Source organism: Malaclemys terrapin, chromosome 11 (genome assembly GCF_027887155.1).
Source record: "Malaclemys terrapin pileata isolate rMalTer1 chromosome 11, rMalTer1.hap1, whole genome shotgun sequence".
In the NCBI taxonomy this organism is placed as follows: domain Eukaryota; kingdom Metazoa; phylum Chordata; order Testudines; family Emydidae; genus Malaclemys; species Malaclemys terrapin.
Window position 1 is genome coordinate 39,857,727 of NC_071515.1, and position 24,691 is coordinate 39,882,417.

Here is a 24,691-nt window from a genome sequence, read left to right on the forward strand (position 1 = left end):
AATGAGTACTTGGGCCATGTATTTAGTTGATATTTTTCTTTAATTCTGCAGTAAACTAGCATAAACATTAACCCAATCAGCAAAAACAACAAAAAAGCAAACATGCACAAGACAACTTAAGTGAGAATGAATGTTAACAAAAAAAAGAGGCAGAAACTCTTGGCAAAGCTTTTATTATCAAAATAAAATTTTGTACAGAAGCACTTCATAGATCAGATGACCCAGTTACAGCATTTATTCACATGACATGTTTAAGGTGGGAATTAAGGACTTGTCTTAATACCAACCTTTCAGACATACTTACACAGATTAGCAACCCAAAGGCAGGTATGGCAATTAGAAGGTCATCTGAATTATCACAGCACATATATTTCCAAAGTTCCCTCTTCATGAAATGCAAAAGTTCAACCTTAGATTTTGACCAAGAAGGAAATATTCACTCTATTTAGGATGAGAGTGTTATCCACCTTAGACTATACATCAGTTCAAACTTTGATATAATTAAAAGAAAACGTTTGGAGGAGGGATGGAGATTTTCAGAGATACACAATGACAGTGGGAGTTGTTGGATGCCTAACTGCCTTTGAAAAGTCTCATTCTAGCTTACTATAGTTCCTTGCTGCAGTATGAGGTGCTGAATTGTGGTCAGGGGCAAAAAACACTAGAGAAAAAAGTTGTTGCATAAAATATCCCACTAGCAGAAAGATCCAAAACCATATCTAGTGCTATGGCTAACAAATCCAAGATGATTCTAGTTGGGATTGATCTCATTTATAATATTACATTCTAAGTCTTCATTAACTGTACAGGTTCAGACGATGTAGCGCTCTTTCCATTGCTTTGAGTATACAGTGGTCTCATCCATGCAGCACACTAGATCTTTTCAACATTAAGTCCTTGCTTTTAGCTGTACTTATCGTTCATTAATCATGTCATGCAAAATAACTTTCTACAGCTAGGCCGAGACCACTTTAAGTGGGAATACAGCTAGACTGTGCTCAGAAGCAGGCAACAGCATGTGTGAATGCTACCAAAATATATTCAACCATTACATCTGCACTCCTAGACTATTACTTTTTAGCCATTAGGGAAAAGGGTTGTAAGTCTCATTTAATACCCCATCAGTCAGGATATTTAATTTCTTTTAAAAAGACTTTGTTATCCGAATCTGAGCTGCACTACACGGCTAGATGTGTTACGTACAAGACAGGGTCCAGCCTAACTATGGGCTTTGAAACCACTGGCGCCTAAAAAATAAATGAAAATTCAGGCTCCAGTTCCAAATGGCTAAAGACCATTTGTCCATAAAGTTCTAAAAGCAGTACATATGATTTATTACATTTGATCTTGAAACCTCATTTGTGACTGATTAAATAAGCTTCTCAAGCTGATCTTCTGCCTGTATGCCAAATTGAGGTCTTGCACTTACATACTAGTACTGTCTCACTATTCACCTTGCACTGATGCAGCATCACTATTGGCAGCAATAGAGGAAATACTAATATAAACACGGTGCAGTCATTTTCCATCACTGTTGTCAACCCACATTATCATTGCCACTATTGCTATTATCAGTGGAGCTGCACCAGTACTAGTTCAGTGAGGAAAAGCGCAGCTGCCCTAGAAGTTTTCAGCAGTGTTTCATGCTCACATCACAAAGGAAGATACAATGAGAGCCCCATCAAGATTTTTGACTACTCAAAATAGTCTTTCAGTTGTATTTTTGCCCATTTTGTCACACTGGAACCTTAAACGTTTAGATTAATTCCTTATTTATGCAGTATTTTTGGCCCCACTGTTTTGCACTTCTGAGCACTCTATAAAACCAAATGCTGGAAATCTAAGCATTGTAAAGAAGTAAGTTTTTCCTCTTTAAACTTGAGGGACTAGTGATGATTTTGGAGTTGCTAATTTTAAAGCAGATTTGTCACCGCGCATAAAAGTTTTTAGCTTCTATTTGCTACTGTTACTCTTCCTGAAATAATCTTAAATTTTAATGAGACAGAAGTTAACCAAAGGAGTAACATCTATATTTCCTCTTGGTTCCATGAGCGAAACAGCTATTAATATTTTAAATGCATTTAACATTTTCAATAACTGTTAACTGTAGATAAAAACTGCAACAAGGGCAACTGTGTGAACGAGACACTATCAGTTTAAAGCCAAGTCAAGTCTCACTTCCCGTTCCAGGGAGGAGTTGGAGGGAGGAAGGATGGAGTGGACACTAGCCAGACTGTGTAAGAACAGGAAGGGGAAAGAAAGAGCCTATCCAACAATATTTAAAGGACTCAACATGATTTGCAGGAAACCTATTGATTATCCTGGAAAATCTTTGTCCCCTTTTACCTGAAAAAAAACAAAATGCGGATCACCCTGGGATTAAAACCCTCAGATGTTTGAACAATTAACTGCACACGAAGTCTGACATGGATGAAAGACCACATGACTATAGAAAGGTGCCCCTGACAACCCATCACAACCTCAATCTTCCATTTCAAGTTCACGTTTCAGACTGCAAAATACAAAGAGGAACCAGTTTTAGTTTCAAGAAAAGCAGATTGATCCATTAAAGAATTTTATTTCTATTCAGTTTAGATACAGTTTGGAAGCTGTGGGAATAAGTAATAACTGAACTTCACTGCCAGCAGAATAAGTACTTAGTGTTTACACTGGATACCACTTTACACATTAGTAAGTGGTAAAAATCAATTCCCGTGAGATCCTTCTGAGATCATCTCAATTTCACAGATGACAGGTCTGAGGATAAAGAGATTTACCTAAGACTTCAAAGCAATTCAATGGAGAAGCCAGGATTTCTCCATTCCTGACTTTCAGACCCTCGCCTAACCCACAAAACTGGACCATTCAAAAAGCAATTACCTGTTTAAGTAAGCATGAACATTGTTAAAGCCATGATACTTGGCCAAATAAACCAGCACACCAGTAGCACACCGGCCATCCCGCTGTCTGCAGAAGCTACAATTGCAGATTCCACGACAAGGTGGGCACCGCCAGTTCTAAAGAAAAATAAGACATCTTTTAAAGAAACTGAAATCTCAGAGATTCCTCACCCCCCTCCCCTTTCCCTCTCTGGCACTGGCTCAAAACAATTCCATGCTAGCACAAATGCTGCCAAGAGATGCCAACAAATGCCAATGTTTGTGAGTAAAGAGTAAGTTTTCCAATGTGCTAGCCATCTTCTGTACTTTCAATGGAGCCATAAGGAGCACCCCAATTTCCCCCACTCCCTTCCAGACCCAACATAGTGACAATTATCTCTCTGTTCAAGGCAACTGGCTGAACTCCTGTGCTGTAGCTTTCTGTAGGATGAGAGGCAGCATTCTTTTCCCTACAACACGGACACTAAAGCCAGACAAAAGTGAAACCACTTTGTTTTGATAATTCAATAGCTTGAAGTTCAAAAATATGCTTTAGTGGCTGCACTGCTTCCATAATTGACAGATATTACCATAGTAGCTACAGGACCTGCATGGTACCATGAGGTAGGAGTGGCAAGGGGAACTTTAATGGCACGGGCATTTGCGAAACCCCTGCTCTGGGACAAGTCTTTCCCAATCTGTTGGAGCTGTGCCACTATCTATAAATGTTCTCTGAAGCAAAGAAACTGGACCCTGACTCTCCCAACTCCCAAGTTAGCACTGTAACCACTGGGCTCTACAATCAGCCTGTCTCTCGCCCAAAGACCATTTAATTATTTAAGCATGGTAGAACAGATCCAAGAGGAGAAAATGAGAGGGACCCACCCAGAATACTCAACAGCCCAGTGGTTAGGCACTCATGTGGGAGGTGAGAGACCCAAGTTCAAGTCCCTGTTCCATCAGACAGAGCGGGGATTTGAACTTGGGTCTCCTACACTCTGGATGAGTGGCTCCCCACTCAGCATGCTGGTATTTGTGAATTCCATTCTCCCCATGCATTGTATAGAGAGCCTGGGCACTAACTCAGGATTGTGAATTACACAAGGTGACAGGATGCATACAAGCTCAAGTCTCCACTGTGAACCCCCCCCCCCCCCCCCCACGATGCTCTGACATATTAAAGGCAAAAGTGTGCATGTACGACAGTATTAAAAGGCATTAAAACACAGCTCAACCTCCAACATCCTATCTTCAGTGTTAACTACGATTCATCGCTCCATGAACAGGGCTCCCACTATATTAAGCATGATAAACCCTGTGCCCACATTAAATTATCTTACTGGATCCAGCAATGCAGTCCTGACGTCTTCCCCATATCGATTGCGAAGACAAGGTCCACAGAACTGACCTCGCACACCTACACAGTCTGGGTTACGACAGTTTGTTTTTGTGTCTATAGTTTTTTGGCGACACTGATGACAAGTGGATCCCTACAACAACAAACAGGAGTTCAGGAGACAAGAAAGCCAAGAGAGGTAGTTTAGTTAACAAGAACGCACATTAAAACAACCAACCCATCCCTTGCAACATGGTTTGGGTCTTTGCATTAGTACTTCTTCCAAGACTTGACATTCTTAAGGACAACCCAAAAGAGGGTGTAAACAAAGAGAAAGCAAGCCTAACATACACAATCTGCATTTCTTGGATTTGCAATACACTTACCATCACCTGGTTATAGACTTTATCTCGGGCAGTTTCACAAATATTATCCAACTCTTCCTCTGTTATTTCTTCGACTGGACGCACTATGTGAGGAAGAGCCATAGCACCAGGGCGACTTCTCCTGGGAGTTCGAATCTCTTGCTGGAGGGTGTGGAAGAATCAAAATCTAAGCTTTTATTTTATGGTCATAACATTACTGCCAGCAGAAACCCCACACAAACAAGGGCAGAGAATTTCAAAGCCGTCTAAGGGATTTAGAGGTGTATCTTCCACTAGAGTTAGCAGACGAGTATTGAGTTAATGGGATGCTTTGAAAAACACAATTCAGGTCTCCAACTTTAGTGCTAGAAATGTAACAGAACAAAAATCAAATGCTATTTGATTTTTTTTTAGCTCCTAGTACAGTGGAGAAAGTGACCATTCCTCCACCGTGATAATCAAAATAAAATAAAAAGGTAATTGTGCAACACACTCCATTTTTTCCTATACCTCCCATTAGCCTCAGGGTGGATTGGAACACCAGATAGCTCTGCATGAGCTTCTAACTCTGTCAAAGAGACCAACAACCAGGCTTAAGCTGAACTTATTTGAATAACCAATACTGAATTATATTTTTGAAGTTTCCCCAATTAATGTTCTACTGTAAAAGGCCAACACATTAAACATACCTCTGAGTATTCATCAGATAGCTTTCTTCTCCTCACTAAGCTGAACCGGTCATCATCTTCCTCCTCTTGTAAAGGAGTAGGTGGCCCATCAATCAGGGACCTGGATCTTGTGTGAGGCCGAGAAATTCGGTCTGGGTTCCTCCTTAAAGCATTTTGGGGAAACGAGCTTCTTGGAGCCCGTTTTGGTCGCTGGAAGAAAAAGTTAGTTAAACAAAGCCCTTTGCCCCTAAAGGCAAACAAAAACAAAATAACGTAGTTTCTAGCATGGAAAACCGAGTACAATTACTACATTGCTGGTAAATTCACCTTTGCCAGTCAACAAACTGTAGAAACATACAAAGCCCCAAGCAGCAGTCAGTGCCTATGTAAGGTAGAAGGCAACAATTCACTTGTGTAAACATGAGAGTCTCAATGAGGTTAGACAGGTTTGTCTGTTTTATGGAAAAACATATATTTTCAGTAGGATTCTAAGTGCCTTAATAATCAATCAAATAAATACCACTTTAATAGTACTTTTCAACATGTTTTATTTAGAAGGGCATATTATCTTTATCCCCATTTTACAGATGGGGAACTGAGGCACAGCAAGGGAAAAGGACATGCCCAAGGTCATACAAGCAAGTCATTGGTAATGCCAGGAGTAGAATCCAGGTACTCTTGACTTCCCATCCTGTGACCCACTCACTGGGACATGCTGCCTCCTTAAGTAGATTGATATTGCAGCCCTAAAACATATAGATGGACCCAAACTAGAATCTGGATTCAAGCACTTTCAAACTGTAGATGACATTCAGACCTGACCTTTGAAGCTTAAGCCCTTCCCCCCACCTTTCTCCATTATTTGTGTAAATACATATTTAGAAAGGGGGTTTTGTTTTGTTTTATGGCTTTAATTTGCCTTTGATATGGACACTTCCAGGTGCCTATGACTCGATATGTTGTTCAGTTTTTATAGAACGGCAAATCAAAAGGGAATTGCACAACTAGGATGATTGTTTTAACAAGTAATAAAATTCTGAACAACTGGACTTTGATTTACTTGATCTATTAAGCTTTTTATTTTAAAGGGTTTTTGTTTTTTTAAATCAAAAGTAGATAAACAGAAATTTCTACTTACTGGGCTGGTAGTGGTCAATGATCTTCCGCCAGTGAAAATACCAGGGACATTTTTTAATTCAGCCATTAATTTTGCAAGCTAGGGAAAAAAAGAAAAACATACTGTCTTAAAAAAGAGTTTATGCGCTATTACAGGCTATTAGATTAGGGCAATTGCCTAGAAGTACAATTACAGTCATATTCTTTGAATTTTACTTTTATGTCTTATTTTTATCTCCTGGTGCCTGAAAGTGGGTTGAAAATGATGCTTAGGCTTAATAGGCTGCCAGCCTAAACATGGAATAAGGCTTTAGAACACAGAGATGTCTTCTGAAGAACCTATTTCAATGTGTGGCTTTTCACATGCCAGTGAATGTGCAGTATCAGGGCTCTAAATTTCTGTTAATGCATTCACATCACTTCCATTAATGTTAACTTATATAAGAGAAGAGAACTGCATGGAGATTAGAAGTCAAGGAGAAAAATTAATTGAAGAACTTTCCTGCATACCTACCATTGCTTTGTTTTCCTTTATATTTAAAGCTCTTTTCTCTAAGAATTTGGGGCCCTTTTCTTCAGAGTCAGAATCCAGAGCAGATGGTTGTATTTCAGGGGGTGATGCTATTTCGCTCTTTCCCCTTTTAGACCTTCGAGTTGGAAACTTCATAGCCACTTTCAGAGGAATCGAGCGTCTCTCACGTCTCCTATATTGCAACTTCTCCTTAGCACGTAAATCATTTTTCTTAGAGTCTGACTCCAATTTCTATCAAAAACCAATATTGTTGTTTATGAATGACACTGGATTGCTGTATGGTTTAGTTTGACAAGTTTATTTAAAAGAAGGACACCAACCTGAAATCCAGGTTGGTATATTTTTTTTTAAAGGTTGGGCACTACTACCCATGAAACCCCCTGACAAGTTTTGTGGTTTTACAGAGTGCTCAAATACACAGAAAGATAGAAATTAGTTTCACTCGTAAGTCCAGTTAGTAAAAATATTTCAGAGAAAAATGTCATTTCAGTTGGAATGCTTTAAGGGCCCAATCCTGCAAGTTAGTTGGGGATTTGTACACCCATGTGGACTATGGTTCTCAGTGCTGGGTCAGGCCTAAGTTTGTAAACTACAAAGAATTCAAAGGCTACAGAAACAAGATCACTAGCAAATTCTAACTTACTCACAGGGCTAGCCAGTGAGACAAATACAGCCCAAACTCAAGTAGCCATTGAGACAATTATGGTCCCAAATCAAGCATTTTATCAGCTTAGTGTTCTGATGCTGTTCAAAACTGTAATGAGAATTTACTAGTGATGCCAATGAAGATAGTTATTCTATTTTTTGTTTGCTTAATTATCCACTTGGTGACATGTCTTATCTTACTTTAACCAAAATAAAGTTGCTTCCATCTAGGACTAACCTGTCTAACAGACACCCTGCTGTGGACCATTAGTACTTCTTTTTCTACTTGTCAAGGCTCAAACTGACAATCCCATTTTCTATAATTTTGTATTAAGCTTGATATGTGGTTCTTGCTCACCAATTTTCATGCTGTTATTGCTTGTCCCTGCCCTTTTCTTGAATATCTGTGCCTGCTTTGTCACTGTTAGTTCTCTTTTTACTATTTATTATTTAACTTAGATGTGTACTCTTTCCACAAGAAGAGCACCTCCTCTTTTCTCTGGACATCCCTTGACATTATACTCCAATAACCCATGTTACATGCAATATGAATATATTGCTCTCTGCAATGCTCAATATTTACTCTTGGGCTATTTTTAAGCAATAAGCCTGCTATAATGTTTTGCAGTTGATTAAAAGTAGAATTTCCCCCCTTCTACCACCTATTGCTATTTCTACATTGCCTACAAAGTGTAGAATTTCCTGTACTGTTTCCTGTTATGCTGCACAAGTGCCATGAAGACCTGTATCATGTCATGCTAGCTCACAGATTCCAGCAAATGATGGCCATCTTGTCCAAACAGTTTTAAAAGAAAATACAAGATGCTCATGAAGAGAGTACATCCAATAAACAATGTTTCAATCTGTACTAGCAATTTTAAAATTAAGTAAAGTTATCTGGCAAGTGTCCTAGAGGCTGTAACATTTCAGTAATTAGTAACATTTCAGTAATTAGTAATTACTTCAACTTTAAAACTAGTGAGTTAATTTGCATATCTCACCAATACATTTTGAATCTCACTGTCTGAAAAACCACAGAACGAATCATCATCCGAGTCCTCACAAAAAATTTTAGCCAGTTCTTCTGTGATATCTGACCTAAACTTTCGTTTCTGTAAAAAGAATAAAAACACTTTTTTTTTTTTAAAGACCCAATTTTTCATGAACCATGCAGACAGCAAATCACATTTACAAGTGCACTACAAGAGAATAGCTATTGTAACAAAGAAAACCAAATGGTTCAGGGATTTACAAATGGTTTCAGAGCTGTTATGGCAAATCATCAGACATGTTAGTTTAAGCGACATTTCAAAGAATAGAATAAATAGCTAATCTGCCTCCAACAATTACTACCTAGAAGCACAAGCAAAAAGTGAAATAAAATTATAGTGCATACTGTAGATTCATAGCTAATGTATAGAAATGTAAGCAAAGCAAGCAGTTTTAAATCACACATAAAGCATTTGGGACATTTTCAACACAGAACATTCAGTTCTGTTTATTCGTGTACTGTACTTACGGTGTTTGCAAAATTATCAGAACCAAAACTGTCACAACTGTCATCAGATGATGACGTTTCCATGGGGATCAATTTCATATTTCGGAATGCTATGAAGTTCTTCTTTCCTGAAAGGTCTGCTTGCTGCAAGGGGAGGATGACAATACTATTAAAGTGTGAAATTTACTACAGTACACTAGCTTTTAAAAGTCTGTTTATAAAGCTTAATGTGGTTGTATTTTCAGATGTGCAGTACACTTGTATCCATTCAGTACACCATCAGCACTGAAAAGAGACAAGAGTTTTAAATTAAAACAGAGTACTTTCTGCTCTAATGCATTTCTGGTCACTAACTTAAGTGATTTATCCTTGGATATTAGAAATGTTTCTTCTTCTTCTGACAAATAATAGCTTTTGTCAAAGTCCTTCAAGTTTTACTTTGTGTTGAATCTTAGAAATCACCATTTTAGCTTGTAGTTTAATTTCTGAAATCAAATACTAATCAACTAAATTTCTTTAAAGCATAAAAAAAAACAAAAACAAAAAACCACACACCAGAACAACTGCTTTAGGGACAATGGCTTCTTATTTCATTAGGTACCATCATTGGGTTGTAATGTCTTATCTTTTGGTGGCCTTTAAATTTATCCTTTTCCTGGGAACCTCATATATCCTCAGTAAATATGGTTTAAGATTTTGAGTTGCAAATGGAGACCCATATTTGTACCAATATTTATACACACTACACCACACAACAGTTACTGCACCGTGATCAGTGATTGATGTGGTTCATGCCAAACTGAAAGAACTCTTATGGTTACTAGCAATTCATAGGCCAACCTCATTGAGCCCAAAATATTTAAGAAATCTCTTTAAAATGTAGCATCACAGAGAGGTTTAAAGATATGTGCTGTCTGCACATGTTGGATATTGCATACTCTTGCCTGAGCCATGAGATGGTAATCTAATTTCTAACAGCACTGTGGAAACTATTACCACCCCCCCCCCCAGTTCTGAGTTTGAAATTTGCACCAACATGTAGACCAATCTCTCTCTTTCCTCACAATTAGACACAGCTATTTGCTTCCACCTGGATAATAGCTACTACTTTTCTAATCCTGCCAATGGAGAGAGTAAGGTTATGTCCATGCTACAGCAGCCCAGCTATGGCACAACAGCTATAGCACTGTAGTGTAAACATGTAGTACAACAATGGAAGGGTGGTTTCCATCACTTTGTAATTAATCCCCCCCCCCCCCCCACCAAAAAGTGGTCAATGGAATAATTCTTCTGTCAACCTAGCAGTATCTACCCTGGGGTTTAGGTCACTTTAACAACATCTCTCTCACCCCTGAGGGACATAGCTAGTCAATCCAAATTTTAGGTGTAAACCAGCCTAAAACTTCTTCCTTTAACACTCTATTAATCAGGTTTCACAGTGGTAGCCCTGTTAGTCTGTATCAACAAAAACAATGAAGAGTACTTGTGGCACCTTAGAGACTAATAAATTGGTTAGTCGCTAAGGTGCCACAAGAACCCCTCGTTGATTTTACTCTATTAATCATCCTCCAATGTGGTATGCTTCCACCCCAATTAGACACTTTGCACTTCCACCAAAAGCCCACCCTTTAGAGACCCTACTGTCTTTCAGTAAAGGTAAAAGTAGGTTTGCAGAGAAAAAGCAAAGTAGGTATCAGCTAAGTATTGAGTCAGATGTGAACCTTTTACAAAACCCCAAGGGCAATATTTTTAAGACCAGCAGCATTCCAAAAAAAAACTTACATTACACTCTCTGTGGTGCAGAGCAGACACTGCACTAGATAAGCATAGGACAGCCTGAAAAGTCCACAACAATCAACACACTATTCTGTTTGAAGGGACCTGAGTTTCAACTGTCTCCCCAAATTGTGCCTGAAGCACACTTTGCAGACACATCAGTTAGGTCCCGTTTACACCACAAGATGGAACCCTACTGCGTGTCAACCAGGTCACCCCAACACGGTAGTAGCTGCAGTGCTATGAGAAAGAGAAGTGAACCTGACCATCTTCACTGTAAATCCTTTCTGTTTTAACCATCCCAGAGTAGTGAGGGCTTGTTTGACAGCAATGTGGTGAATTACAAGGTTATAAACCACAAGTGACACTGCACCAAGATGCAGAGCAAGACCAGGGAAGCCACACCAGTGCAAAACAAATCTAGTAGACATAGAGAGACTTTATAAAGAACAGTTTTTAACCTGGCAGTATTTCTTCCCAACACAGTGGGGAACTGGGGACACTGGGCTCTCCTCCAGTGAGCAATCCCCGGGGCTTTAGCCTGGAAAGCTCTCCTCCACCCAGACACTGGGAAGGCCGCAGATTTGCATGGAGACACGTCCTACTCCAACTGGGAGACTGCAGGCACCCTTGTTTTGATGGAGAGAGTCTCCATTTTAGATTTCGCAAATCTCAGGGACCCCAGGCAGCAACCCCTGAAGGGCAGAGGCTGTGGCAGAAGAGAGAAGCAGAGCCTGGCGGGAGGCGAGCTGGGAGCAGGCGCCGCCGAGCCTGGCAGGCAGCACAGGGCGGGGTGCAGGAGCAGACATGCGGCCCCAGGCTCAGCGTGCCAGGTTTCCCGGAGGGTCCCTCGTGCAGCCGGGAAGGCAGTAGGCCAGGCCACGGGGCTCTCCGCCATCGACGCGAGTTTGGAAGGGTCCAGGCGGGCCCACGGCACAGACTGCCCCGGAGGATCCGCTGTCGGAGCGCCGCCGCCACGGCCCCCAGCTGCAGGGACATCCGGGCCGGTGAGCGGCATCCTCCACCCCCACAAAACAGGGTGTCGCGTGTTTCCACGGGGCCGTGTGTGTGTGTGTGTGTGTGTGTGTGGTGGGAGGGGGACGGGAATTGCTGGGCCGCCACATCCAGCCGGCGCCCGCAGCCCACCCGCTTCCCCCTACTTCACCACCTACAGCTTCCTACATCCCGCCCTGCTCAGCCCCCTTCCTCCAGTCTGCAACTCATTGCACCTCCCGCCCCTCAGCCTCCCCCTGGAGCGCCTGCAACCAGCCCGCCCCGCTCAGCCCCCATCCGCCAACGTGTGCAACTAACTGCATCCCCCACACACCTCATACAGCCCCCTTCCTCCGGCGCGTGCAATTCACTGCAACCTCTGCGCCACTCAGCCCCCTTCCTCCAGCGCGTGCAACTCATTGATTGCACCCTTAGCCCCCTTCCTCCGACGCGTGCAACTCACCGCACCCTCTGTCCCGCTCAGCCCCCTTCCTCCGGCGCCTGCAATTCACTGCATCCTCTGTCCCGCTCAGCCCCCTTCCTCCGGCGCCTGCAATTCACTGCATCCTCTGTCCCGCTCAGCCCCCTTCCTCCGGCGCATGCAACTCATCGCACCCTCTGCCCCCTTCCTCCTGCGCGTGCAATTCACTACACTCTCTGCCCCGCTCAGCCCCCTTTCTCCAGCGCGTGTAACTCACTGCTCCCTCTGTCCCGTTCAGTCGCCTTCCTTCAATGCCTACAAATCACTGCACCCCCCCCACGAATCCTCCAGAGCCTGCAATTCATTGCACACACACCCCCTTTCTCCAGCGCGCGTTCAGCCCTGGGCCCCCGTCCGCCACTCACTCGCATGCCGAAGGGATCCATGCTACCAGCTGCAGGGCGCAAGCGGTTCTTGTAAAGGCTAGTCATAGTCGGGTAGCCCGGGTGCGATCCGGGCAGCGTGCGCTGGACTGGGAAGGTCGGGAGGAGGCTGCAAGCTCGCGCCAAACCAGCTCCGGACTGTCAGGGGGGCGGGGATTGGGGGCACCTTTCCCGCGTTTGAGCCCGAGTCCTGGAAGGTGTAGGCAACACGCCTCTAGGATGGGACCCCTTACTGCTCCCCCGTGCAATAGACAGCCTGCCCCCTGTGCAGAGAGCAGCACAGGGCTCCGTGGAGTGCAAAGAGGGGACGAAAGCAACCTCTAGTATTTTTTTCCTGCAGTGGAGTTTGTGGCACTGTAAGGGCCTAATTCTGTGGCGCGAAATGCTCCCTGTAGCAAAGCGATAGAATTTGCATACGGGGAGGGGGAGGGCAGAGCCGTCTGCAGGCTCGCCGCTCGTGCACGTGGGGTCTGGGTGGTTAGTCCCCAGTGTGTATGGGAGGGGGTCAGGTCAATGCACAGGGAGCAGGTCTGATCCTGCTGCCCTGCAGAGCGTTTAATCAGCCACAAACGAGTGTGTTATGGCACGAAACCAACAGTGTAGGCACATTTCCTGCTCCGGCCAATTCATGTATGGCTAGCAGAGAGATGATGAAAAACCACTTCGGTCCATGGCTCTTTAGCACACAGGGAACCTGACAGTTTATGCCCCATGCATCACGAATAATTAAGACTTTACTGCAGTGCAGGCATCTTTAGCACAGAAATCATGAGGAGACGATTGAGAAGTTAAGCTAAAGTGAACAAAGTATTTTTCTCACGAATAAATGTTTACTCATAAAAAGATGGGGAGGAATAGCTAAGCAGAATAATTTTCAATATTTTGCATAAACCACAATACATTTTGGAAGGATTGTAATTATTTTAACAAAACATTCTGGAAATCAAAAATCCACCATACAATTTGATGTAGAGAAAAACGTTTGCTTCACAGTGTTCTCTGGGTCCTGTTGGATTTGAAGTTTGTGCCCCAGGTTGGTGCTGTACAGTATCTGGGGTCTTCTTCCAGCAGATACCCTGCACTTTCTGTGGATCACACAAGCTTCAATGAAAAATATGCACTTTGAGAAAATGCAGTGAAGAAGGGTCAAGAAATACCTTTTAAAATCAGGTTTTTTTATGTCAGTGAATAATGCATTATCTGAATCGCAACCAAGAGTACAATTAGACACTTGCAGCATAGCCTGAGAATAAGGTCACACATCTGTTCAACTGCAAATTGCAATCTGTATCTCTTTGCAGGAAAGGATTGAAATAGGGCATTTTATTTGTGCATAGGGATTTTAAATAGAATAAACTTTGTGTTAAAATCAAAACATAGTTTGGAGAGGAACAAAGAGAAAGTGGATTCTTTGCTATTAGTTTTATGTAACGTGTAATGTCACATTAAATCAAATAGTTATAACACCTAAAGAGAGCAAAATTACTGTAACTTACCACTGTTTGACAATTGTAATGAGGGGAGTGGGAACTTTAAGAAGCTGTATACCTGATAGCTTAAGATTCAGATATTCCTAAAGGGAAAAGTCAGATATCTTCTGTTTTCTGTAATATTTCATTTACAATCACCAACCTAATGCACACTGGTTTAGGAGAGGATTGTAACAGAGAAACTGTAGTTATAGCTGGTATTTCCATGATAAATTCCTAGTATTTACTCAAGGCTGGAAATTCCCATTTACATCAGTAGTGCAGAATCGGGCCCTGCTGCACGTGTATGGCACACACACAAACCTGATACTGTGTAATTGAACCAAGAATGAGCTGTAAACCAAACACCTTAAATAGGCCATAACACAATAGAATACAACAGTGCTAAAGCAGTTTTTATACTTTTTGGTCATGATTCCATTTGAGAATGCTGCAGTCTGTCAAGTAAAAGAATCTCCATTTTAAATAAGCCCTTAATTACATACTTACCTGCACCACTGGCTTCACAGACTGCACACAAAAGCAGATGAACTAAAAACAGTCCTCCAGAGACCAGACCACACTTGATTTTCCTAAATCCACATTAGTTGAGGGTTGCCACCCAGACAGTTCTCAATCAACTCAGTGAGGTTTTTGTTTTTTTAAACTTTCAGAAAACTACAAAATATGAAATTTATCTAGAGGTAAAATATTAAAGAAAAGCTTCCCACCAATATCAGAGTTTACTAACATCCAGAATCCTGAAGATCATCAGTTGCCATTAGAAAAATGACAAATATGTATAAGGCAATTTTACTAGCTTCATACCAAATCCTATTAAGGAATGATGACTAGCTGGTTCTATGAGTAAGATTGCAGCTAATCTTCTGTTTCCATGTGAGTTTTGTCTCTCTTTAAAATTAACTTAAATCAGATTGGCTTAAAAATTAGTATGCCAGATCAGGGGATTGGATAGAGATTGTGGGGGAAATTTGAAGCTATTTGATTAGAGGGTTTCTGAGATTTTTTTAAAAGTTGTAAAAAAAAAAGTGGAACTGTTTTCAAAGTCACATTTTCAAACACTTTTTGTGCAGAGATTTGGAATATCAGAGGAGAGGAGAAGCGGAGGCCCATGAAACTTTTATCATGGGCCTCCCCTTCTTGAGATCCAGTGCATGATATCAAAACAAGATCTAAAACTTAAAATATACATACTACAGTAGAACCTCAGAGTTACGAACACATGAGTTAAGAACTGACTGGTCAACCACACACTTCATTTGGAACCAAAAGTACCCAATCAGGCAGTGGCAGAGCCAAAAAAAAAAAAAAATACAATACAATACAGTACTGTGTTAAATGTAAACTACTAAAAAAATAAAGGGAAAGTTTTAAAAAGATTTGACAAGTATAAGAAACCGTTTCTGTGCTTGTTTCATTTAAATTAAGATGATTAAAAGCAGCATTTTTCTTATGCATAGTAAAGTTTCAAAGCTGTATAAAGTCAATATTCAGTTGTAAACTTTTGAAAGAACAACCATAATGTTTTGTTCAGAGTTATGAACATTTCACAGTTACAAACAACCTCTGTTCCCAAGATGTTCATAACTTGGATGTTCTACTGTAGTAGCTTGGTTTTGGAACTACACAGTAGAGGCAATCAGTGAATGGATTGCAGGCAGAATGCACAATCTCAGACCTGAGTTAATCCTGGCTAAGGAGTACAGGGAATTGGGAAGCACGATGGGAACCAACAGCGGTGGCTTGCTGCCACAATCTTAATTTGGAATGCAGCTTTCCAGAGTCCTCCCAAACTCACTGCAGCAATTTGAGCTTAGCATGGAGCTGGATAGAGAGCCCCCCACAAGCCCTGGGAAACCATCCAGCAAAGTAAACTACCATACATTCTGTGGACTGCAGTCACCCACAGCAGATGGGGACATGTTGGGCCCAATTCTCTGTTCCGCAACAGTCCCTTTATGACCCTCTAAGTAGCAGCATAAAGAGGCAGACACAGGACCCACGGGGAATATCCCCTGTATAAAACGTCTCTCATGCCAAAGCAGCTCTATGTTGGCCCTGCTTCTGTCTCTCAGGGCAGGAAGCAGGGCGTAAGAGAAAAGTGTCACACCAGGGGCATGGCATGGGGCGGAGGATGTGGCCAGAAAGTACATTGCTTTAACTGTTCTCTGCTCCCTGAGGCTACTGTAACTGATGCTGGGGCCCATGTCAGCATCTTGAATTGCTCCAGAATACAGGGAGTGCAAAGGTGGCATAGGGCACTTAGCCCCACCCCCACCCCTTTGTTTCTATGCAAAGCACAAGGATAGACTAACTGACACTCAAGGCAAGTGTCTCAAGGAAGTGAGGAGGGTGGCAGAACAGGGACAGGTTAAAGTCCATTTTTACACTGAACAATAGCTATATTCAGCTGCTCTGCATTAGTGAAAATCACTATTTTTTTTTCATGGATAGCCCTATTTTTGGTCACTGACACTGAGGCCTTGTCTACATTGCCACTTTATAGAGCTGCAACTTTCTCACTCGGGAGTGAACAAACCCCCCCCGAGCGCTGCAAGTTTCAGCACTGTAAAGTGGCAGTGCGCCAGCCGTGCTCCCAGTGCTGGTAGCTACACCCCTTGTGGGGGTGGGTTTTTTTACAACTCTGGGAGAGCTGTCTCCCAGCGCTGGTGCTGAGACTACACAGCCAGGGCCTACATTTCCTATACTAGAACATATAGTCCCCCTCTGCTTCTAATCTGTTGTGAAGGCCTCCACCCCATGCTGATTCCTTGACTCCAAAGTAGATAGACAGGTAGGATCACCCCTACCAGTGTCATCATAAAATCCCAGAACAAACCCTATCCAGGTTTGGTCTGTAGTGAAGCTTGTCAAGTGTTTTCAGGGATGGGAGAAACATTTTCAGATCTCCATGTTTCTTGAAATGATTTTTGTTTAAATATATGAAGGTAGCATTTGAGGGGTCTGTGAAGACACATGAGCTGGCTTACACTGAAATCATCAAAGGCCCTATCACGGATAGTTATCTCAAAAGGAGCAGTACCCTGTCAGAAGTAAAACGTGCTCCGAACAGTGATCAGCCACTGCTTTTTTCTACTGCAGTAGCTGTTATAGCATGACCCCTACTAAAAAGTTGCATTCCATCACATTGTTTCATCTTGCTGCAGCTGCTGGTGTTTCAAGTATTTACTTGTTAGAACACAGCTGAAGTACATCCAACATTGGTGGTATGGCTGAAACAACTAAGTTATTATCCTGGCAGCACATTTTGCATTGGCCTATAAGAATCAAAGATGTTTCCCTATTAGTAGCTTCAAACATATGTCCTCAAGAACAATAGCGCCATTCTCAGAAACAATAAATCCAACCTTTAGTCCCTGTGAGGCCAGCCAGAAGGAGATCGGTCCCCTAAATTACTCCAGCAGACTTCAGCTGTCTGGATTTTTACAAAAATCCTCACACACAGTTGTGCAGTTTTCTGAACGCTTAGCAGGCCTGTGGTACAGAAAATGCTAACCAGCAGGCAATGATCGTGTGAAGCCAGTTCCTGGCTCTGCTACAGACTTCCTGCGTGATCCTGGACAAGCCACTTAATCTCTGTGTGCTTCAGTTCCCTGTCTGTAAAATTAGGGCTAATCCTTCCCCTCCCTGATGGGTGTTGTGAGCCTAAATTCATTCATGTTTGTGAGACACTCAGTTACTGTAATGATGGGAGCCCTAGACATAGATAGGTACAAATGAAGTAATGAATCAATGGAAGTGATAAGTTTAGGATTCTCAAACTCACAGTGGTGTTTACCTGTTGCACAGAGAAATCTACCAAATACATTGGATCCTTAGAAAAGAATAAGACTGCAAATGCTAATTGCCATAATTAAAAATTACTTTAAGAGCTGCCCAAACCTCTTCCGCTCAGTAAATTATAGTGTATTATTACAATTCTTATTAGTGCACTGAAATGAGTCAGGAACTATTTTGCAGTCCGTTCTCAAACATTGATTTACATGTAATTCGATAACCTGTGACACTTATTTTCCCCCCTTTTGTAGTGTATAATTCTGCCTTCTACTGGACTGATATCATATCTGCTCAGGCATGTGTGTGTTCATGTCACCTTCCATGGTTAATACTGCTGCACAAGATGTAGTACTAACCTGAATAAACTGTGTATGATCTTGTCACTGGAGTGGTTGTAAACTATGGAGGACATTAGTCCTAGTGAAACAACAAGCACACAACTGTTTCAATGTTTGCACCAGTAATATTTTAGAACTCTGCAGTTTTTCTGTGTGTGTGTTTATTTTTAGGATTTTTTAAATCTGTGAAAAAAAATATTTGATTTTGCAGAAAAAATAAACACAAATTTACAGGACACAATGAATGTATAAAATAAAGCAAATGTGAATATAAATATTTTCTAGAGTATTTTATTAGCTAACGGCAATAACTAGGATAGCTAACAGTTACTATACCAGCTCAGCAATGCATCACACAGCAAGAAATATGATTAGTATCTCTCATGCATAGTTTATTTCCTTCTCACTCTGTCTTCTCCTTCTCCCCAGGGAAAAAAATTCATGTGCATTTTAAAATTTGAATTTTAAAAATATTTCTGTGTGCTTTATGTGTTATTTATTAGTAAAGGCAAGGTGGAAGTACATTGTGCACTTAGAACTGAAAGTGGGAAGATCTGATCCTATACACAATAGCAGGAACTGGAGATTTTTGCAAGTCTGTAAGGGAGAGTACAGGAGGAGAAAGAGGCCCAAAGAAATTAATATAACCCAGGTGGATAAAGAATAGTGGTTAATAAATGTCTTTAGTGCCCTGTGAGACAAGATGGGTGAGGTAATATCTTTTATTGGGCAAGCTTTCAAGCTACATAGAGCTTTTCCTCAGGTCTGGGAAAGGTACTTAGAGTATCACAGCTAAATACACCATCATCAGGCTATTACTAGATCAGCTGACATGTAGCCATGGGGGGCTGGAACAATTTTTATAGTGGGGGTGCTGAGAGCCACTGAAGCAAACTATAAACCCTGTATATGATGAAAGCCACTTCAAGCCAGGGGGTGCAGCAGCAGCCCCCACACTCCTACTTCCAACACTTATGATGTAGACAGGTTTGTTGCAAGTCTTAATATTTTTTCAAAGCATGCAGCATAACAGGTCCATCAGAACATCAGGTCACTATGATGTATGTGTAATTATAAAAGTCTTTTAACTTTCCTGAATCCATAACATATCAAATTCATAGCAAAAAGCCTGATCAAAAGTAGCCACTGTGAATGTCCTATAGCCATTCAAACCTCAATATTTCAGCACTTTTTACTCCTTCCTGCCCCAGAATTTGCATTTTGTTTTACATATTTTTTTAAAAAAACCACCAAAATAAATTAGGCCAAATCACCTACAAAACTCCCTAAAAACTTGTAGTAGTGGACAAGGACATATCAGAATACAGACAGTAAAACATGCAAAAAAGTGCTTGAGGACTGAAATCCACTTGGTGCAAATATTCACATCTGACTGCTAATACTCTCAGACTGTTGTAATGAATCTGTGGCCACCTAAGACTTTATAGGTTGCACTATGCAGGATCCCAAAGCCATTCAAAATTTCATGGCAACTGTGAAGAATGAATTTGTTTTCCTGCTCCAAAATTACAGGCCTCTCCCATTTGAGCTAAGGAAGACTCTCCATTAGTTGTCAGTGGTAAAGGGCATAGATAGAGCAATTCCCATCCAAAAGGAGACTGCAGTGATATACATGTAGTATTTCAAATGGACATTTCTATGAGCTTTACTAGCTTTAGTGGGCCTGGTAACACCACCTTAATGATGCCATCTGCTAAAATAAGGATGTTTCACTTTGTAATTTAAGAGTTTAATGGCTCCCATGTACGTGTTAATTTGCATTAGGTTACTGCTTCCACCAGCAGCCTGGGTGCACTCAGCTAATGTCCTGGAGATGTGATGCTTGTAACTTGACATCCCGCTGAGGAGCTGTGGTGGGTAGAGTTTCTGTAAAATAGAATTCTCCCTTCCTAGCTCTCGCATGCACTTTCAGTGATGAACCACATTGGAATGAATCTCTTATACTTAATAAAGTCAGTTATTTTTCTAAGGCATCTCTGGGTTCTTGAATACGTTTACTCCAAACACAACAAGGACAGAAGATAAACGTCCTGCAGTGCCACAAGTGCTCTGATCCCTCTGTCATGACCCCCACCCCTCCAGCTCGCAGAACCCATAGTTTTTCATACAACGTAAGCAAATTGGCACGTCCATTACTGCAGAGACTATTGCTGAAACTGACATTCTTGAAGTCATTTTTAAAGGCGGAAAGTAGTTTATCTTTTTGATCTCAGATAAATCTACCCAGCTTACTTTTACATATAACATCAGTACTGTTGGCAGTTAAACATTGACACTGTTATGAAGATACCAAAAACCTGTTCTATAATATACAACTGTCTGGAGAGAGATTTGTAGGGTATGTGTTATATCAGCAGACTTTGTAGGTATAATTAACTACTTGAGGAAGCTGTTTTGTAGATAGGATGCCAATGTTTTACCACCATGTTGTCTCCCCAAGTCATAGGCTGCAATTGACTTTTAGCATTGTTCCCATCCTTTATGAGTATAACATTGGTCTCAAACTGGTTTTGTTTACACATGGATATATATAATCATGATGGACCTTTATTAGTGTTATTGCCGTAACAGACTTCTCCTACATAACCTCTAACTTTTTTGCAACAAACCGACAAACTTTGGCAGTTCATTAAGGAAGAGAATTATGCAAAACCGCTGCCATTGTGGACACATACATATAAAATAATTCTGTCAGATATAATTTTCAGTAGTAGCATTGTTATTTTGTTCCATTTTAGTGATACAGAATGTCAGGAGGTCTCTCGGTTTAGGTTTTTTCCACAATTACTAAAGTAGCAGCCTGCCTTTTCTGATCTAAAGTAATAATAATAATAATAATAATAATTGGTCAAAGTGCATTTACTAGCACAATCAAAAAAATTCAACTGTGTATCTTTGAAGCATGTCCCAGCATTCTTGGGAGCGAGTTTATAGAATGTAGTGGTCTTAAAAGGCTTACGATTTGATCAGCAGCAGCATCAACTGCGTTAGAGAGCAGAATTGTTATAAGTGGTGCAACACACAGAGGTCATTGTTTTGAGTGATTGCTCACAGGAGGAAGGGGAGGAACAAAGTGCGTTCGAGCAACTTCACCTCGTTAAATCAGCTCAGCAAGTTACTGGATAATGGTCAGCATATGGGGGTTTTGATGTGTGCCCATGTAGGGTAGCGTTGCTGTCAGTGGTTGTCAGATATGACCAGTTGTTCAGAAATATTCAGTGGGAGCACGCTAGGCAGAGAGAAATTAGAGCTATGAATTTTTTCTTTAAGAAGTAAGCAATGTAACATTCAAGCCCACTGAATATGAATGAACCCGACTGGTGAGGATGTACCGGTTTGTCAGAAACCCCGAAACTATCTATTGTGGATAATAATGTTTAGTCAAACCGGCAGCCTGCAACAATCTGTGGGCAGATCGGATTCACATAGTGCTTTCCTGAATACATTAAGTCAGAAATGAGACCATTGCATATATATATTTTAATGACTTCCTAGCAGAGATCCTCTGAGACAACAGCAATTACTATTGGAAGGGAATGAAATAATATAGTTAGGCTGTTGTGTTCTGTCTAGTGGTGTTGCATTTGATGGTACGGTAAGGTTAAACCTAATTTCAGCCTCTGGTTGTAAATCTGTTAGCTAGGGTTAAACACAGCTTTCACCCTTATTATACATCTTTACTGATACTCCTGAAAAGAAGCCATTTTGCCAAATTGGCTCAGGTTGCTGTGTAGCTGCTTGCCATGCTGACAAGCAATACAACCATGGAATGCTGCTTCTCCCATCTCTGTTATATTCACGTCCCAGACTGAAGCAGTAGGAGAGAACAGTCTATTGATGTACATTAGCTAATTCCTGCACGAAATCTAAGTAATTGTAAAAATGCACTTTCCCCCCTTCAGCTGAACTTGAAGTATTTTATCCACTAATCATTTTGCAATATTTTGCCTGATTTTAGCAATTAAAAAAATCCTGAAAAACACCATGTGTGTAGCACATAATATGGTGGTGTTTTGTCAATAGGTCCTCTGAAGCCCCCTGCCCACCACAAAGGGGTCTTCAAAGCAGCAGAAAGCAGTGTTGGGGCAAGCAAGATTAGGGGCCTATGCAAATCCAATGACATCACTAAACCTCTGCATCAGTGATGCAGAAGGGCTGTGGCTACAGTTCTACAGGCTAGAATCTTAACTTCATTAAACTTCTCAAGTAAAATAAGCTCTGTTTTCATTCGATTTCATTCCTCTTACCATTATCTCAATCGGGTCAATTCCTGCTCATCTTATTGGAGTGCATAGTACCAGGGTAAGACAAGCAGGACTCCCAAAACTGTTTGGTGCCAGAGTAACATTTACTGTAGATATTGCAAAGGTGAGGGATTTTATTACACAAATCACACACTGAGGCCTGGTCTACAGTACAAAATTAGGTGGACATAAGCCACCTTGCGTTGACCTAGTTGTTCGTGTGTCTACCCTTAAATTTGTCTCCCACTAATGAAATCTCTCCATTTACACCGACATAGTAAAACCACTTCCCCGAGTGGCATAAGCCATGGTTGCTGTACTGAGGTCAATGCAGTGCGAACATAGAGACTGCATTACTTCTGTCAGCTCTAACAGTCCTCCATTAGCTGTACCACAATAACCAACACAGACTGCTTTGGTCACAGTTGTGAACTCCACTGCCCAGGGGCCATGGAGACCAGAAGCCTCCCTCACCACAACCCCTCCTTTTAAAACTCCACAAATTTTTGAAATTCCTTTTTCTAACTGTCCAGTTTGGCAAGCACATCTAGCCACTCTCCATTATTACATGCAACTGCCCAGCTGACCATGCTGGATACATGCTCCAGATGTGCTCTGGCCTGGAGTAGACAGGAGATATTGGATCTCTTGGGCCTGTGTGGAAAAGAGGCTGTGCAGGCACAGCTACGGACCAGCCACAGAAAGATGGACATTTATGAGCAGATTGCACAGGGGATGGAGGAGAAGGGGGTACAACAGAGACCAGCAGCAGCGCCACATGACATGAAAGCGAAGGAAAAGCATCAGGCTTTTCACAAGCTCAGGGAGGCCAACAGTTGATCCAGTGCTGAGTCGCAGACCTGATGTTTTACAAAGAGCTTAGCAGAAACCCCATCACCACCACCCCACACATCACCATGAATACACCTGAGGATCTTGTGTCACAGTCCCATGGTGTGAACAGCGAGGAGGAAGAGGAGGAGGATGGGGGACATGTGACTGTAGGGGAGGGGTCCAGCTATGGCACAAGCCAGGACCTGTTTGAGACTCCGATGTAGTCCAGTCAATCCTGCCAGTTGAGCATGGACGAAGGAACTTTGGGTAAAAGTGTAAATGTATTACCCATTACAGTGATGGTGCCCCCACCTTAGCAGGACACAGCTATTGACTTTTCATTAATTTACTGGTACTAGAAGAGGTATTGGTACAAAGAGAGGAAGAGTTATCTGCTTTTCATTCTGGAGTTAGGTAGTGTGGGGAGAGGAGGGGCGGAATGTGGAGAAGTTTGTTTATGTAGACAGGAATGACCCCTGAATCCTCATGAGAGATCTCCATGAAACTTTCATGGAGGTACTCTGCAATCCTCTTTGGAAGGTTTCTAGGTATGGCAGCCTTATTTCTTCCTCTGCGGTAGGACACACTTTCCCACACCAGTCAGCAATTACTTCAACAGGCTAGCAGTGTACTGGCCCAGGCGGCTTTGGGACACCACCAGCAGCTGTACTCTCTGTGCCTTTGTTACCCTCAGGAGTGAGATACCGGCTACAATCACTCTGGCCTGAAGAAAACGGTGCCAGTGTTCAGTGCCATTGGCCTAGAATAATAGTTTCTTGCAACTGAGGAATTCCTGCCTCACTCCCAGTGAGCCATACTCACCATGGCTGGTGCTGTGTGTGGCACTGTGCACAAGCACTCCAAAGCAGAAGTGTCGATAACCATGTCTTGTTTAAAACTTTAGCAGACCAAGGGAAGGGAATTCTGAATCTTAACATTCACTTGCCATTGTGCCTATATTGACAGTGGTACCTCTGTGTGTTTTATCTGTAGCTGCTGCCATTCAGCCTTGAGGGGTTCCCCCTCCACCCTTGCAGAATGCCTGAGCCAGAGAAGTAGGAAAAAGAAGAGGATTCAGGATGATATGTTCAGAAAAATCCTGCAAGCCAGTGCTGCCTCAGACTGTGAGCAGAGGTCCTGGAGAATGAATATTACAGACTGTATGGAGAAGGAAAAGCAGAAGAAGAAAGGCCCAGGAGTTGCAGCAGGAACAGAAGAGGGAGATGCACCAGAACATAGTGGGGCTTCTCTGGCAGAAAACACAGATGCTACAGATTCTTGTGAACCTACACAA

At 41.8% G+C, this 24,691-nt stretch overlaps 1 protein-coding gene across 3 annotated transcripts; it reads right to left on the minus strand.

Moving 5' to 3' along the window:
• Window positions 1-157: 157 nt before the first annotated feature.
• Window positions 158-12,817, minus strand: CDCA7 (cell division cycle associated 7). Of its 3 annotated transcripts, none has more exons than XM_054044788.1 (10): window positions 12,655-12,817; window positions 9,061-9,183; window positions 8,543-8,653; window positions 6,879-7,127; window positions 6,387-6,464; window positions 5,270-5,458; window positions 4,602-4,742; window positions 4,220-4,369; window positions 2,881-3,017; window positions 158-2,512 (listed from the first exon to the last, which is right to left on the minus strand). In XM_054044788.1, exons 1-10 carry the CDS (start codon window positions 12,718-12,720, stop codon window positions 2,482-2,484), a joined length of 1,275 nt encoding a protein of 424 aa, XP_053900763.1. In that variant the 5' UTR covers window positions 12,721-12,817; the 3' UTR covers window positions 158-2,481. The 3 variants fall into 3 exon arrangements, with proteins under 3 accessions (XP_053900763.1, XP_053900766.1, XP_053900765.1); XM_054044791.1 differs by lacking the exon at window positions 12,655-12,817 and adding an exon at window positions 11,277-11,345; XM_054044790.1 differs by lacking the exon at window positions 8,543-8,653.
• Window positions 12,818-24,691: the final 11,874 nt, after the last annotated feature.

Coding starts and splice junctions, on each gene's coding strand:
- CDCA7 (XM_054044788.1), bottom strand. CDS start 12,720: ATGACTAGCCTTTACAAGAACCGCTTGCGCCCTGCAGCTGGTAGCATG. Junction 4,743..5,269: donor TATCTGATGAATACTCAGAG/GTATGTTTAATG, acceptor CACACCCTCCAG/CAAGAGATTCGAACTCCCAG. Junction 4,370..4,601: donor AAGTCTATAACCAGGTGATG/GTAAGTGTATTG, acceptor TTGTTGTTGTAG/GGATCCACTTGTCATCAGTG.